The 17,007-nt window shown below is 45.7% G+C and overlaps 1 protein-coding gene across 1 annotated transcript in view; it reads right to left on the minus strand.

Annotated features, from left to right (window-relative positions):
- LOC147619803 (vesicle-associated membrane protein 721-like) overlaps positions 1-17,007 on the minus strand; it is a 57,046-nt gene that overhangs the window by 36,371 nt on the left and 3,668 nt on the right. Inside the window, exons 2-3 of the mRNA XM_086825640.1 lie at positions 13,415-13,556; positions 13,190-13,310 (exon numbers count right to left, since the gene is read on the minus strand). Coding sequence (XP_086681766.1) covers positions 13,190-13,310; positions 13,415-13,556 — 263 coding nt within the window. The remainder of the gene's footprint in view (positions 1-13,189; positions 13,311-13,414; positions 13,557-17,007) is intronic.

Genomic DNA, 17,007 nt, shown 5'->3' on the forward strand with positions numbered 1-17,007 from the left:
TTCACGCCTTAAAGATTTGGAAACACTACCTTCTTGGGGCTGAATTTGTAGTCAAGACAGATCATCAAAGCTTGAGATACTTTCTATCTCAAACCAAGCTTTCAGAGAAGCAGATGAGAATGGCAAATTTTCTTTCCATGTTTCATTTTCAGATTGTGCATACTCCAGGAAAGAAAAATGTCGTGGCCGATGCACTATCTAGGAGGCCTTATGTTGCTGCAGTTTCAGTGGCCTCTCATGGAGATCTATCTGCTATGAGAGATTTGTATCATTTGGATGCTGATTTTTGCCATATATGGACTGATTTGATGGCTGGTCATTCACATGCCTCTTATGTTATCAATGAGGGTTATCTCATGAAGGATAATTGCCTATGTGTGGTGAAGGATTTGCGTCCAAAGGTTATGGACGAATGTCACGCTCCACCATATGCTGGTCATAGAGGTATTATGCCTACTACTCGCATGATTCAGAGGTACTTCTTTTGGCCAAGCATGCGTAAAGACATTGAGGCTTATGTGCGTGCATGTATTACTTGCCAAAAGGTGAAATTTGATAGGCAAAAGCCTCCAGGTTTGCTTCAGCCATTGCCTATTCCCTCGCAACCTTGGGAAAGTATCACGATGGATTTTATTATGGATTTGCCTAGATCCCAGCATGGGAATGATGCTATTTGGACTATTGTGGACAGGTTTAGCAAGCAAGCTCACTTCTTGCCCGTCAAGAAAACCATTAAAGCTGATCATATGGTAAAGCTTTTTCTTGCTAATATTTTCAAGCATCATGGTATGCCTAAATCCATTGTTGGGGATAGAGATCCCAGGACTACAAGCCTATTTTGGAGGGCTTTGTTTGATAATATGGGTACTAAGCTTGAGTTTTCATCAGCTTATCATCCCCAAACGGATGGCCAAAGTGAAGCTGCAAATTCGGCCGTGTTGGATTTGTTGAAGTGTTATGTGGCAGATCAAAAGAGTGCATGGGAGAAGTATCTTCCACTTGTTGAGTTTGCCTACAACAATACGATCCATGCTTCCACAGGAAAGGCTCTGTTTGAGATTATTTATGGCAGAGTGGTCTTGCCAACCATCCTTCGTACAAAGGATGAGATTTTTGCAGCTGATGAATATGTTCGTGACTTGGATGTTGCCTTTGGTCAGGTGCGGACAGCCATTGCAAGATCTCAGGATAAGCATAAAATGGCTGCTGACAAGCATAGAAGGGACATGGAAGTCAAAGAAGGTGATTGCTGAAATTTGAGAAGGCTAGGCTTCGGAAGAGGCCAGAACGAGAAGGATCATATCCTAAGCTTTCTCCTCGCTATTATGGACCCTTCAAGGTGATTCAGAAGATCAATGAAGTGTCCTACAGGCTTGCTTTACCTAGTCATTGGAAGATTCACAATGCTTTTCATGTGAGTCTATTTCGGAAATATGTGGGGCCAGATCCTGATGAGCCTGTCACAGAAGATCCGCCAGAGATTGAAGAGCTTGAGGAGATCCTCCAGCCAAAACAGATTGTTTTTCACAAGGAGAGAAAGCTACCGGCAGGAAAGCTTTCCGGGAGATACCTTGTGAAGTTTAAGAATTATTTGCCTATTGATGCCAAATGGGTAAATGAGGATTATTTTGCAGATTATCCGCAATTGTTGCAGGCATATCTTGAGGCTTTTCAGTTGAGGTCAACTCTTTAGAAGCCCGGGGGGATGTCACCAATTGGCCGACCATTTGGTCCATTCCTAGTTTTTGCGTCTCGTTCACTTGAGGCCAGGCCGGTGTCTCATGTGAAGAGGCCAGTATTTTGCTGACATGGACGGGAGCCAGACTGGTGCCACCCGTGTGTTAGCAGGATGGTGTCGTATGGACGGGAGCCAGATCAGTGCCACCCGTGTATGACCTGGACTGTGTTCGATCCATGGGACTGTCACGCCATGGAAGAGCCAGTATTCGTGCCGTGTTTTGCCTATGGGACTGTCACACCATAGGGAGACTCGTGCCTGAAACTGTGTCTTACCTATGGGACTGTCACTCCATAGGAAGACCAGATTTTTATGTTTTTATGTCGTGCCAGTTTTGTGCCGACAGATATTTTGTACTTGTTCCATGAACGGGAGATATGTCCATGTTACTATTTGCACATGCACACATGATTTGCATGCTTGAAACTGTTTTCGCATGACATGTATTTGTGTGTTTGCCTGCTTGACGTGTTACTTACTGAGCGGGGACGCCTGCCAGTGAGTCGTGAAGTCTGCTCTGTATTCTGACGAGTTTTAGTGCATGTGAACAGGTGGTAAGTATGTTACACATGTTGTTTTAATATTTTATTCTAACCCCTTTGTTTTATAAGGTTAGGTGTTCACATTTAATTAAAAGTGGGCACCCCCTTTGGGCACCCACTTAGGGGCCAAGGTGGGGAGCCCCACTTTAAGTGAGTGTGGGGGTGGGCAAGGGCACCTACCCAAACTCCCCCACCCTCATGCAAGCGTGGAGTTAAACTCCACATTAATCTTATTAAAAAAAAAAGGGCTCCCTTCAAGCGTAGAATCCATCGCTTCCACCCTACGTGAGAACCGGCGGCTGTGTATTTTCCTTGGCTCCCAGGCGACAGAAGACTGCTGCGCATGCTCCTCTGGTGGACTGTGCGTTCCATCTGCAGGCGACTACCATCTCCTCCTTACTGCTGCGCCTGCCCCTCTACAGGCGGCTGAATACTGTTGCTGGTGGCTGCGCTGAAACTTGCAGGGGACTGCTTATACTGCTGCTGGCTGCGCCTACCTTCCCTGCAGGCGCCTACACCACCTCCTCCTCGAAGCCAGGTGGCTGTGTTGCTCCATCTACAGCAAACAGCTGCGCATACTCCACCTCCTCTCCTGCAGGCAGTTGTGCTCTCTCAACAAGGTGGTTGCTCCCTCTGTCCAGCAGGCTGCAGGTGGCTGTGTGCCTCCATCTCCTCCATCAGGCTGCCTTTCCTCCACTGCAGTCAGCAAGGCATTTCTCTCCTAAGGCGGCTACTCCAACTTCTTTTTGGCAAGAGGTTGTGTCTTCTTTCATAGGCGGTTGCTCTCTCTTCTTCAGGAGGTTATATCTTTCTACAAGCCACTACTCCCCTCGACGTGCTGTTGCATCTTGGTGTTCGTCGCTAGTAACTGCACACATGGGTATTGGTTTCCTATCAACCATCTACAAGTAAGTGATTTTCAGATTTGAGTAAAGTATTATATGTTTAAATCTGATAAAAGATTCATCCCGCTCGGCCAACACCCGTTCGGTGCCGGGTTGTCCAAGCTATATTGGCAAACCTCGGTCCAAAGGTGCTAAGATCGGGAGAGCCAAGCGCTAGTACGAGAGCGCCTGTTTGTGCGTGGTCTCGGAACACTAGTGAGGCGCTCTCCGCGGAGTCCAGTGAAAGCACAGGACCGTAGCGATTGGACCACACTAGTGGTCGTTCTGCTTCGAGCTTCTACATCGAAATTCAAGCCTACTTGTTTGGTACTGTTTTCATATGTACATGGACATTATCTGGTTCTTGGAACCCATGGAGCATTGTATTTATTAAATACTCCCAATAAATATATCATATATTGAGGGGGGGGTCGGCCCGTTCCGGCCCCAGTGCTGGTGTCCATCTTTCCATTTCATTTCATTTAAATTTCAAGTTGTTTTAAGTTGTCCATTTCATATTTGTGGTTTTAAAGTTGTGCTATTAAGTGTGTGGGTGTCCAACGGAGTCTTTCCCACTTGACGGGATCGGTTTCACAAATTTAGATCACTTAAACTTGACAATTAATGTACAGCACAATCATTCACAAAATCTGAAAATAACAAGACACAACTTGACACCACCATTGGGGCCGGAAAGGCCCCCCCCACCCCCCCCCCCCCCCTCGATACACAATATGTATTTCTTGGAGTATTTGATGATTACAAGTTTCAAGGGCTCATAAGCCAGACTCCTCCTACATGGAGTGAATACAAATGTGCCAAATACTGTAGATGTTATCGTGTCATAGACAGTCTCCCACCTTCACTGGGCTAGGCACCCGCACTACACTATTCTTCCGGGACCATGCACCAATAGGCATGCCCATACTAACACTTGGCAAGGTGAGATTCACCACAGAGAGAAGAAGACCTGGTTCTCCGAATGAAGCATTGCTCCCAAATTCCCAGGCCCATTGTCCTTCACTGGCTCTCAAAACTTGACAACACAGTCAGGGCCAACATAGGGACAATTGGTTCTCATAGACTCCCAAAGAGAGAGAGAAGAAACATTTGTAAAAGAAATTTTTATACAAAAAATCTTATTAGATAAAAGAGAAGAAAACCTAGATTTTTATAGCATGACTGAATTATTTGTCATTTCCATGTGAAGTTGTATGGTGCAACCTACAGGCTGGTTTAATTCAGATCGGGCAGATACATGATGTACGGAGCTGTAATCCTTGTTGCACAAGGGTTGAGAGAGAGAGAGCTAGTGTTGTCGCGTCCTGGTTGCAATTCCTTTGAAGAGAGAAGGATACAGTCGAGTCTTTTGCTACTTGCCACCTTCGAAGAGAGAGAAGTGCAGTCGGCTTTGCTACTGGTCACCTTCGAAGAGAGAGAAAAAGTGCAGTCGATTTTGCTGCTGGCCACCTTGAAAGAGAGAGAGAGAGAGATCGGCGAAGATAGTTGCCACTCTTCCTCCACGCCTTCACTCATTACGTGGCCTTCCCCCAACCTCCTTGCAAGTAGTTCATTCACATGACAAGTACATGACTTTCTTTAAATGATTTGTGGACACCCACACTTATTAGTACCTATGGTTAATAGCTTTAATGAGTGTGAACACATAGCCTTATAAATACAAAGGTTAGAATGACAACATTTAAAATAAATGAATATGCCAAACAAGCCACCTGTTCACATGCAATAAAATATGTCAAAAGACAGGCACACCCACGGTACATTGGAGGGCGTCCCTGTTCGGTGCACTGACACGACATAACAGGCAGTTACACGAAAACAAATCCAACATACAAAGATAAATGCCGAAATCTACCTTTCATGAAACTTGGCACAAAACTGGCACGACAAAATGTGAAAATCATGGCCTTTCTATGGAGTGACAGTGCCATAGGCAAAACGCAATACAAACACGGGTCCTTCCATGGAGTGACAATCCCATGGACAAGATACTCTCCTGGTCATACACGGATTGCATGATACAAGCTCCCGTCCATATGGCACAATCCAGTCACACACAAATGGCACGAAACTGGTTCCTGTCATGTGACACAAAGTGATTGGCCCTTTCACAGGAGACATCGGCCTGGCCTCATGTAAACATGGCACAAATCTGGTCGCTCTATGGAGTGAAAGTCCCATAGAAGTGGCACCAAAAATGGAGATGGAGCAAATGGGTGGCCAAATGGTGACACATGCTCTGTCTAGTATTCGAAGTGTTGGTCAATATTCTGTTGTTCTGCGTCCCCTGCTTATGACATTGGTATCAGAGCAGACTTTCTCGAAAGCAAGAGGCTTCCTTCCAACAATGAGAAAGAGAAAAGATCAGAAGTGGGGACTACACTAAACAACAGTTTTGCCATTGAGCTTGTGGAAGCAGTCATGAGCATGAGCAGTAGACAGCTTGGACTAACAATTTAAGGATTCACAGATTTTATCCTCCCTTATGTGCCCATGCTCAACACTTTTCTCCATATGGATATTGTGGATTCTATAATCAAAGTTTACAGACAAGCTATTGTTAGAAGTCATCTCCTGTCTATTTTTATACACCAGGGCCTTTGTTGTGGGTGTGCCCGCCCTTATGAGGTGTTTTCTCATTTTTCCCCACCCTCCGTATTTTTCCCAATTTTTCTGTGGCATGGGAGGCATAGTGGCAGGAGGACCCTGAACCTGGCCGACTGCATCTGTGGAGATTCTGGAAGTGGCCAACTGCACTGCATGAGTCGTGGGACTTTTCTGATGCTGGCCGACCCACTTTGCTGCTGGCCGACTGTGATTATTCAGTCGTGGAGGTTTCTTGTGTCCAGTCGGCTGCCCTATAGCAGGCCGACTGCTGATGGGGGGGCATATAAATAGGCCCCCAGCCCCCATACCATTTTGTATCATACTCCGGGATCTTCTAGTGTATATAGAGCAGAGTTACACGCCTATATCTCTCTCTCTTGTGCTGTATTTTTTCTGCATGCGTTTAGCTCTTGTGTTCCCAGATCTGGTCATCATCTCCGCTGCGTATTCTAACATGGTATCAGAGCCTAGGCTCTAGATAGTTCTTGGGATTTGTGTGAGCAAGAGGGGGACTGCTGTGTGGCTGATTGGTGGACCGTACGGGACTGTTCGGGAACAGGAGAAGCAAGAGGACGGCGGGCTGATTTGCTAGACAGCCACTTGCAGGTATTAGTTCTTCTTTGTTCCCACCCACCCACCCTTTTCAGTGTACATCCCCGCAATGGCAGATCTGTTTGAGATGGCCGAGAGGCATGTGAAGATCCCGACACTCCCCACGTTCCCGGTGGACCGTCAGTTGGACGAGAGGAAGGGGAGTTACCGTCGATCCGAAAGAACCGAGAGAATCAGACACAGATGTGGGGTCGTGTCAACGCCAGGGTCCGTTCGTTTATCTTTCTCAACTGCACACTGCAGGTAATCAATCATGTAAAGCATATGACGCTGGCCAGAGGTATATGGCAGCATTTGGCCTCTCTTTACAACAGGGTATCGCCCATGAAGAGGATTTCCTTGGAAGTACAGATGCGGGTTATGAGCCCTGCAAAGTCGTCGACGATGCGGGAGCATATTAACAAGCTGCAGGCTCTTCAGCAGGAAGTTCTTCAGGCTAGGAAGGAGATATCGTCAGAGGACATGGCCATAACGTTGCTATCGCACTTGCCCTCTCAATACTCAACATTTTACTCGTCTTTGATTTACCAGTGGCAAGCTCAGCACCATCACGTGGGAGGACCTTGTGCCCAAGGTCCTGGACCAGGAAGAACGATTCACGAACCCTCCTCAGGGTGGAGGTTCGGAGGCCTTAACTGGCCAACGGTCGAAAGGCCGTAACACGGGCAAAGGGAAGGCTTCGTCAGAGAAGTCTTCTGAGAAGAAGTCCGTTACTGACCGCGAGAAACTAAAGGCAGAGAGGACCTGTAATGATTGTGGCGAGAAAGGTCACTATTGGAGGTAGTGTCCCAAGCGGAAGACTGAGAAGGGTGAAGATTCCTCGGCAGCAATCATGAAGACTCCGGCTTTTGTACACCTGGAGGTGATGGACACCGATGTTTCATTCTCTTCAGGCAAGGAGGAGATTGGAGGATTCTCCACAACGGATACTCGGGAGTGGATTCTAGACAGTGGTGCTTCCAGGCACATGACTCCTTCCCGTTCCGGTTTACAGGATCTCTGCAGGCTTTCTGGTCACATTCTTACTGGGGATACATCCACCATCCCAGTTCACAGTGAGGGCAGGATGGAGATAGTTCCCGATGGCAGAGGGGGGAAGCATTCCTCCCAGGTGTTGTATGTTCCGGCACTTGGTTTTCATCTGTTGTGAGTGCATCAAGTTTGCAAGACTGGCGTACAGGTGGACTTTGCAAGACTGGCGTACGGGTGGAGTTTGATGAGCATTTTATTGCCCTCCGGGACAAAGCAACAGGCCAAGTGGTTTGGGAAGGCGGAGTGGAGAATGGAGTTTACAAGCTTTCAGCACTCTCTCTCCCAGGTCCTCAGGTTTGTGATGAGTGACAATCTGGTAATAGCCACTTAAGTGTGGATACGCTGCAGGTGCAGGCTTTCCGGGACCAGATGGTGGATAGCTTTCCAGTAGATGGCAGCAGTTGGCAGGAACTCTCCAGTACTGATGTTGGTGGTTCTTGTGTTCGTCAGTAAGAGGAAACTGAACAGGTCACTTATGCTCTGATGTCTCGTCGTATTCGGGACAAAGAACCTCCAGTAGATGAGGATGTTCTTTCCACGGAGACCTTTCGAGAAGCCAGGCAGGTGGCAGTTGATTACTTGCAGAAGGAGGTGCATACTCCAGGCTTTGTGGTTCCGGATTCAGAGGGGGTGGTTGACACGTTTCAGAAGGCCTTGCGTGGTCTTCATCAGGTTTCCGGGACTTGTTTTTGCACCGTAACAGGTGTAGATCCTTGTGAGCAGTGTGATGCTTCTTTGACTCAGAAGCAGAATGGTTCATTGATCTGGTTGATGGACACCAAATTGGACGGGAGCTTCCTGATGAGGCATTATGGTTGCATTTCCTGTGGTTTCTGCGGCATGCGAAGGATCATGGACTCTTGTACACAGGAGGGGGATTGTTGGATGGAGTCCGACTCCACGGCAAGAGTGACTCAGTTTGGGGAGGAGATCCGGACACGAGGAGATCTACTTCAGGCCAAGAAGCAGTTCTACGGAGCAGTAAGAAGCAGTCATCTTTTGCCTTGTCGCAAACAGAGGCAGAGTACCGGGCTGCTTGTGAGGTGGTGAGGATGCAGAGGTTGCATTGCAGGTTTGGGCTTCCACTGGAGGAACCCATGGTCATCCAGAGGCACTTTGTTCGTGAACAGATCGTTGCTGATGACATCTTGCTAGAGTTCTGTTCGACGGAGGACAGTACGGTGGACCTCTTCACGAAGTCGCTATCTCAGGATTTGCTCAGGCGGCACCCCAGCTCCCTGTGGTTGGTTTCACAGCCAGGAGCTGAGAGGGGGTGTTAGAAGTCATCTCCTGTCTATTTTTATACACCACGGCCTTTGTTGTGGGTGTGCCCGCCCTTATGAGGTGTTTTCTCATTTTTTCCCACTCTCCGTATTTTTCTCCATTTTTTCCCTATTTTTCTGTGGCATGGGAGGCAGTCTAGTAGTGGCAGGAGGACCCTGAACCTGGCCGACTGCATTTGTGGAGATTCTGGAAGTGGCCGACTGCACTGCATGAGTCGTGGGACTTTTCTGATACTGGCCGACCCACTTTGCTGCTGGCCGACTGTGATTATTCAGTCGTGGAGGTTTCTTGTGTCCAGTCGGCTGCCCTACAACAGGCCGACTGCTGATGGGGGGGCATATAAATAGGCCCCCAGTCCCCCCATCAGCAGTCGGGATCATACTCCGGGATCTTCTAGTGTATATAGAGCAGAGTTACACGCCTATCTCTCTCTCTCTCTCTCTTGTGTTGTATTTTTTCTGCATGCGTTTTGCTCTCGTGTTCCCAGATCTGGTCATCATCTCCGCTGCGTATTCTGACAGCTATATGGAGTTCTCTCTCAAGATATCTTATGCGTATGCTGACGAGATATTTCTTTTGGCTTCATGACGAACCTAGCAATGAAAAGAAAGTTATCTTTCTGAAAGGCGTTTTCCTTGGAAACCATTCTGATTCTGGAAAAGGCTTCTCTATGGTTTTGATGAATAGTTTATGGTTTTGGTCTTGTGTACTGAACACTCTTGGCAGTATGGGATGCTAGAATTGTCACCTACAGGAGGATCTCATATGGGGAGTATTCAAGTGGTATGGGACGTTAGAATATGTCGCATATGCGGTTACAAAGCTATGAGTATTTGTCAGTAACATGGACTAGATGATTCTAGACTATGGTTGTAGTGGATATCTCATGGATCGAGGATTTTTTATGGATTTCTTTTAGCGGCTGTAATGCCTATAAAACTATCTATTGCAAACATGTTTATGGAGAACCAAGATATTTATGCCTATGACTCATTCTTATCTTATGATATATTGCACTCAAGAGTTGGTGACTCTAGTGAGAGTGTCTTATGGAAGAGTTGGCGACTCTCCAGTGAGAGGAGTAGGTGACTCTGATCTCTCACTATCTGAACTCATGGGATCATGGAAGAGTTGGTGACTCTGTTCAGTGAGTGTCAGATTTATGAATTTGTGTAGCGTATGTGTGAGCATGGTGGTCGGTGAGCAAGACATATTTTTAATGTTCATACTTGGGGCAAGGGTAACCCTAGGAGCAAATTAATTTTCCTCTTTATATATCCCCATGGGGGGGGGGGGAGACAATAGTTTGGACAGGACAAAGGTTTAAAACCTTTAAAAAAAAGAAGAAAAGAACCCTTTGTGGTGGTCGTGGCCCTTTTTGGGGAGGGCCCACGATATTTTTAGAGAACTCTTTTTTTTTGGAGTAGTCAGGCTGCAACTGCACATGGAGGAGGCTTTTCGTGGAGGTCGGCTGCACGCTCAGGGACTGAATCGCTTTTTGGAAAAGGAGGCTGGCGGGCAGTTGACAGACGGTGCACAAGGGCTGACCAGCAGGCGTTTTTCCTCCTTGCAACAGGCCAGTGCACAGGGGCTGCAACTGCTCGTTTTCCTTCTCTCTCTAGGTGACTGGCTGGGCTGCATAGAAGCGCAGTTTGGACTGCACGTGGCCAAGACTGCAAGACGACAGGACTGTCTTCTCTCTCTCCCCCTCTCTCTCATGGAGGGTTACAGGTTGCAAGAGAAACAAGGAAGAGGGGCGTTGCTGGACAGAGACAGCCGACTACTATTCTCTCTCTCTCTTTCTCTTTACAGGCTATCGAGTGAAAAACACCCGGGTGTTGCATACCACGACGGGGCTCCACTACAACACTTGATCAGCCCTGCGGTTCGCTTGGCTAGGTCCAAGAAAATGATGTTGGTGATTTTCTCGGGCTCACCAATGAGGGCTGGCTGCTTAGAGAAAATCCCGAAACTGACCACATGCCAAGCGGTTCCCAAATCTTGCAAAACAGTGAAGAGGCCACGAGGGAGGAGACTGTAAAAGCCAAAAGCTGGAGGTCCGCTCTTCAGCAAGGGGCAGTGGCATAGTATCAAGAAATGGTGGTTTTCTAGCCAAAAGGTGCGGAAACTCCATTCTCAGGAGGAGCCGTTTCTGTTTCCCCGCTTCCTAATCTGACCTGAGAAGTTTCCCAGGTAAGTTTTGATTTTTCCAGTTCTCCTTGTTATCTCTATTAGATTATGATCTATCCCAAGTTTTGTCTATTTCTTTCAACTTTTATAAATATTATTTTTTCTAACTAGCCTTAGGCCTAAGATACTCCCGTAGTTATCATTTTTCAACGCCTTAGGCAGCCCGCCCGTAAGCACTTTTTTATCCAACCTATAAGCGGTTTTTTATCCACCCGTAGGCGATGCCACACCGAGGAAGCATCTTGTGGGGTTTTGAACCCAAGAACTTCTAGTCCTAGTCAAGCGCCTTTACCACTTAAGCTATCACCTCATTGGCTTTTTTCATCATTCCTATTTACATCTACTATATAATGTCAAAGACATGCCGTTTCTGTTTCCTAGTTTCAAGACATCAGCCATTTTCGATACCGTTTCCATTGCATTAATCCTGGAGAACAAGGCCATGCAGTAGCAACTGCAAAGGTGGTTTTCAATTCTATCATATGTACTGTCGGTTCAGCTCTTGCAAAGACAAACTACACTCCATCTAAGACCATTTTTCAAACAAAAAAAAAGAATAGGGCGGTGTATGGTCTTTTTTTTGTTTGAAAAATGGTCTTACACGGGTCGGACAAGGGCATCTCTGCATGGAATAAAGAGCCTTGACAATGCTCCAATGTGAGAAATCAAATCCAAAGTTTTAAAGCTACTGAAGTCATTGGTGATAGTAATTGATGACAAGGAAGTGGTGTTAAGGAGCTACCAGTCATTCAGGGAGGTGAATGTGCATGTGTGCTGGCCTGTACTATCATTTGTCATAAAGTTCAGGCTAGTACTCTAAGAGCCACGGCCATGTGCCAGGGTGGTATAAGATGCCAAAGTGCAGAAGAGATTATGATTTCTGACTTAAACCCAGTGTACTTAAAAGGATCTCCCAACCAGCTTTAGCTTGCAAAACTCTACTTTTAGTTGGTAAAAACCATTGAGAAGGGACAAGCTAACTCAACACCCAACCATAGCTCTCAACAAGAGCAACCCCAAGCCTGCCGGTGGATCAACACAGTGCCCAAACTCCTCACCCAGGCCATGGTGTCCAAAACCACCAAAAACTACCAACTAGGTCTAAGGCTTGAGCCAAGCCTAGGTCTGATCTCCGTCCTGAATCCCGAGGGTCTCCACCCACATAGGAATGACTATTGATGTGCTTGAGCCAAGCCTAGGTCTGATCTCCGTCCTGAATCCCAAGGGTCTCAATGACTATTGATGTGCTTAGTCCCCACTTATTATTATTTACTGGGTGACTGTGTTCTTAACCTTAAGATCACTTATTATTTACTGGGTGACTGTGTTCTTAACCTTAAGGTCACTATACAGTAGCTCATTAATTAGTAACTTACTGATACTAATTAGCATTAATTTAACCTCATCAGTATTGCCAGTCTAGTAAGGTCGTCAAGATACATAGCAAGGCTCATTTGAAAAGGATACCAATCAAAGCCTTTCGATAATAGGATAGTTGCGCACAACTATGAATCCTATAAGAGTTTGCACAACAATCTGTTCAAGGGTTGCACTTACTTTGGGATCTGGAGGTCCACCTTAGGCATGGCACTAGGGCTATAGCTCAATTTGTAGCTACCTCTTATGTGTTATTCCTTTTTTCTTACCCTATGTGCTCTCTAAGCATGTGATCTCCTCTGCTTGCATACTCCATACTAGAAAGAGATACACTGATGCAATCACCGCCCTACCTCATGACTGGCTTCTCCCAAAAATCAGAGTTCACAATTGTAGTCATAGCACATTCCTATTAACCTTAAAGACCCTACGACCATATAAGCCCTTCCATCCCTACAATCCATAAATGCATGTAACTAGCAGTCGTACAAAAGCTAGTGCTTTCAATACTCTGACCGAGAAGTTTGTGATGCATAGCTCATTGCAATCAGATAATGAGCTGAAAGTAGAAAGACAAAGCCTTACTGTCCAATCTACTATGGCGAGTCTCATACAACATTCTCATTTTTCATTGACTTTTCTGACCATCCATCAAAACATGCAACAGAAATCAAATCCAGAACCTTAGGCTGGTTACACAACAAGCCCTGATCAGAGGGGGAGGAGGGTGGAGGAAGGAGGACTGTCAGGCATGGACGGGCAATCTTGTCCACCCAATTCCCCGCCCACTGTTGTGTCAGCGAGGATGTTGTGTAACCAGCCTCTACAAATCTATATTTGATGAAAATCAAGACACACATATTCAACTGCTTACACAAGCTAAAGCAGCACCAAATACTCACCTTCTCAATGTTTTCCATCATGATGCCTTTCACTTCAGAAACCTGAGCCTTAACCTTGGCAATTTTGTTCATCTCTTCAGGGTGATCAACACAGTACTGCATATGGTCCTTCAATTTAGACCTATATATTCACACAAAGGCACTATCATCGAGTTGAAAAAACTAGTTGAACTAGCTTGGTCAAGAAACCTTGACTTTCAAAAATTTTGTGAGAATTACACACACCCAAATTCTCTATCAAGGCTATGAGCAACAGCTGTGTCCGCCTTCCCACCCCCAAATTTCCGCTTGAAGTCATCCTTGACACGCTCCAGGAATGCAAAAGGTGTTTGTCTCCCGACCGTCTCATCAGCAACAACCATGTAGGCTGTATATATCAAGGTAAGATCACAACAAAATTTTTTAGATAGGACTTCAGGGAAACACACTCCAACAAGATCATGAGCAGCCAGATGGGTGAAAAGGATTCTACTCAATAGGAATTTGATGTGCAGTGTGCTCAGATCTTATGTTCAAAATCAGCAGTCCAAAAATGAGAAATGTATGCCACCTCGTGCACACAGCCCTTGATGAAGCTTGTTGATTCACTACTCCAAAACCCTAGCATGGCACTTGGTATATAGTCCAAGTCTTTGTAATATTTAAATAGATACCTTGAGAGATCAAAATCATGTAAAAGAAGAAGTGAAGTAATTATGAAGTAATATTACGGTTCAAGAAATTATTAGTAATTTAACAAATATGCAAAGAGCCCCTTTTCATGACTTTAAGCATTGGTCTCGTCACAAAATAATCTCACAAAGTGCTAGCATCAAGTCCCATGTAAAATTATTTGGTTGCACAAGTAATCATCCCACACATATCATAAGGCCATGTGCTCCGTACAAAGTTGTTTGGTAGGACAAGTAATTATTGCTAACTCCACTTGGCGTATCACAAAACCACCTCTCTACCATCAGCACACCCCTCACCACTTAGAAAGGGAGCTTATGCCTCCACTCACATTTCAAGCAAAGAAGGCATGCATGATTCTTCATCTAGATGCGTGTGAACATATTAGCCTAGAGTTGAGAAAGAGTTGTATAAACGTCTACAAAAGACCCAAAGAGTCTATGATACCAAAAAAAAGTGTTATTATAGTTCAATGAAGTAATTGAGTCGTGGAGAATGAAAACAAACAAACTACAAAATTCAAAGATTCGAGAGAGCAGCTCCTTGATATTGATGACGTAATTCCAGACAGCCAACTTGTCACTATTACTCTTCACTCTTTGCCTGACTCTTACATACTTTTCACACCACTCTCAACTTTTCACACAATGAGGGGCAATCCCAACTCTCATATTTGCAAAGTTGATGCCATTACTCTTACATGAAGAGCAGACTAAGACCAACGGTCCGATATGCGTGGTGGGGAGGATCAAACATTTGGAAGGCATCTTCACATGGTGGTTTTCAATCAAATCCATCAGTGGTATCAAAGCTGGTTTATGCCCAGTGTTGCTTGTGCCATTCTGTTCGTGGATTTCGTGGGGTGTTGCCCAGTGTTCCGCCAGTCATTTCACACGTTGAGGAGGAACTGTGTGTGGTGATAGGGAGGCTGGTTAAAGTCTCTTGCTGTTAAGCATTGGCAAGCTGTTGAGCATGTTTTCCGTTACTTAATAGAGCACCCAGTCTCTTGGATTGCTTTATGCCAAGGGGGTTATATTCAACTACATGCTTTCAATGATTCCGATTAGGCTACACCAAGGTGTCCACTAGTGGGAATTGCTTTCTTTTAGCCAATTCATGCATTTCTTGGTTGAGCAAGAAGCAACCAATAGTAGCCACTTCAAGTTGTGAAGTTGAGTACACAACAGCATTCACAGCTATAGTTGAGTGTGTATGGCTCGGGAGACTTTTGGCATATCTTTGTGTGGAACAGAAGTTAGCCACATCCACTCTCACAGAGAGTCAAAGTGCTATGGCACTAGCACAAAATATAGTTTTTCAAGCTCGTACTAAGCACATTGAGGTGCATTACCTTTATGTTAGAGAGATGCTACATGCAGGAGAGATAAGCCTTGTTTATGTCTCTACACACAACAACATTGCAGATCTGTTCACTAAAGGTCCACCCAACAAAGAGTTCGAAGCTTTCCACAGTTCACATCATCACTATCACTACAAGGGGGATTAGTAAGTTTACAGTAGTGCCATGTGAACTAGGAGTAATAAATCTCCACATGGGCACTTTTTACCATTGTATATCAACGGGTTTTTTCCCTCATGTGTGAACACACCCTTATGGTGTGTAAGTGACTTTAAAAGTCACATCTTGTATTTTGTACCTTATCTCATTATTGTGTGTGCATCGTGCAAGCTCACTCTCACTCTCTTTGTTCATTGTGCACTCTATGCTTTCATTGCTAAGCCTAAATCAAACCCTAACCCAATAGAAACCTAGGTCAGTTGAAACCCTAAGTTGCAAAAACCCAAATTCAACTAAAACCCCAACTTATTGTTGTACTCATTGTACCAGTTGTGACATCATCATTGGTATCTTCTGCAAGGTTAGGGAAATTATTTTTACTATGCCTTACATCAATCCTTTTTATCATGAATATAGGAGGAAATTGTAATTTTTGTAATATGCGGAAGCTTCGGAGAAAAATCGGTAGCTTCAAAACTCAGAATTCAGCACTCTTTTTGCGACGAAAATTAACGCACAAACTTGAAAGGAGAAGTGCAGAAAATAGAGAGAGAGGGAGAGATGGAGAGGACAGAGTATTGGGTCCCAATCACCCTCTGTAGGGTCCCCACCACGGATGGTGTATTTGCTTTATTAGAATGATGAGAAAACTGAAAGAAAATACAGCAACCTTGGACCTTTTCTTGGCTGGGAATACCCTGCCCTTGACCTGAATCCTTCACCCCTTTGCGTTAGCAAGCCCTTGGCTGTCTTGGCCCCTTGGTTTGCTTGAGCACTTGGTGAAAAACGAGATGAATCATTGGAATTATGGCCTCCACTATTTATACTTCTCATCAGGGGCAATCGGCTGGTTTATTGTACCTCCACGACTGGTTTTAATGATATTCAATGCTGAAAAAGCCTTGATTCCACACTGGACTGTCCTCGCTGCCCTTGTGGGCTGCTGTCCAGTCCAGCGCAGGCTGCTGGGCAGCGCCTGGGCACTGGCCGCCTGCAGTCCTAGGCTGCCTTATGGCTAGCCAACTGGCTGGGCTGGCCCAAGAGCCAGTCGGCTGCTTGGCCAAGACCTCTTGGGCTGGCCGACAGCCTGCCCAGCCCTTCCTTGGGCTGGTGGGCATGTCCTGGGGCTGCTTGCCCCATTTTTGGCTGACCCAAAGCCTTCCCTGTGTCCAGATCTGCTGCCTACCTCTACATCTACACAGCTGTCTGATATCTGGTGGGGCAGACCAAACATACAAAACAACTGACATCATTCCAGAGGGAGACTCACAGCACGGACTGGCACTGTTTCATGTGCAGGACAGTGCACACCTGACCTTGGACTCATGTGCAGGACAATGCACACCTGACCTCGGACGACTGAGATGGATCCCTGGCTGACTCGTCCCGGACTGGGCTCACATGGGACCAGTTCACCGTCCCAGGTCCTGCACCTTCTGTACAGAAATGTCTATGTGGCATCCAAGTGCAGGATGCACGTGACAATCTTGAACAAGTTTTTTTTAACACTTAAATCTAAATATAACTAAAACTTGAAATTTTTGAGGTGGTGTTTTTCTTTCTTCCCTCAATTTGAGAAGGTTTTTTAAGAAATTAAACAAGTTCTACGTTAAGACGAACCTATCTT

Source organism: Cibotium barometz, chromosome 32 (assembly GCF_041138505.1).
Source record: "Cibotium barometz isolate CiBa-2024 chromosome 32, ASM4113850v1, whole genome shotgun sequence".
NCBI lineage: Eukaryota > Viridiplantae > Streptophyta > Polypodiopsida > Cyatheales > Cibotiaceae > Cibotium > Cibotium barometz.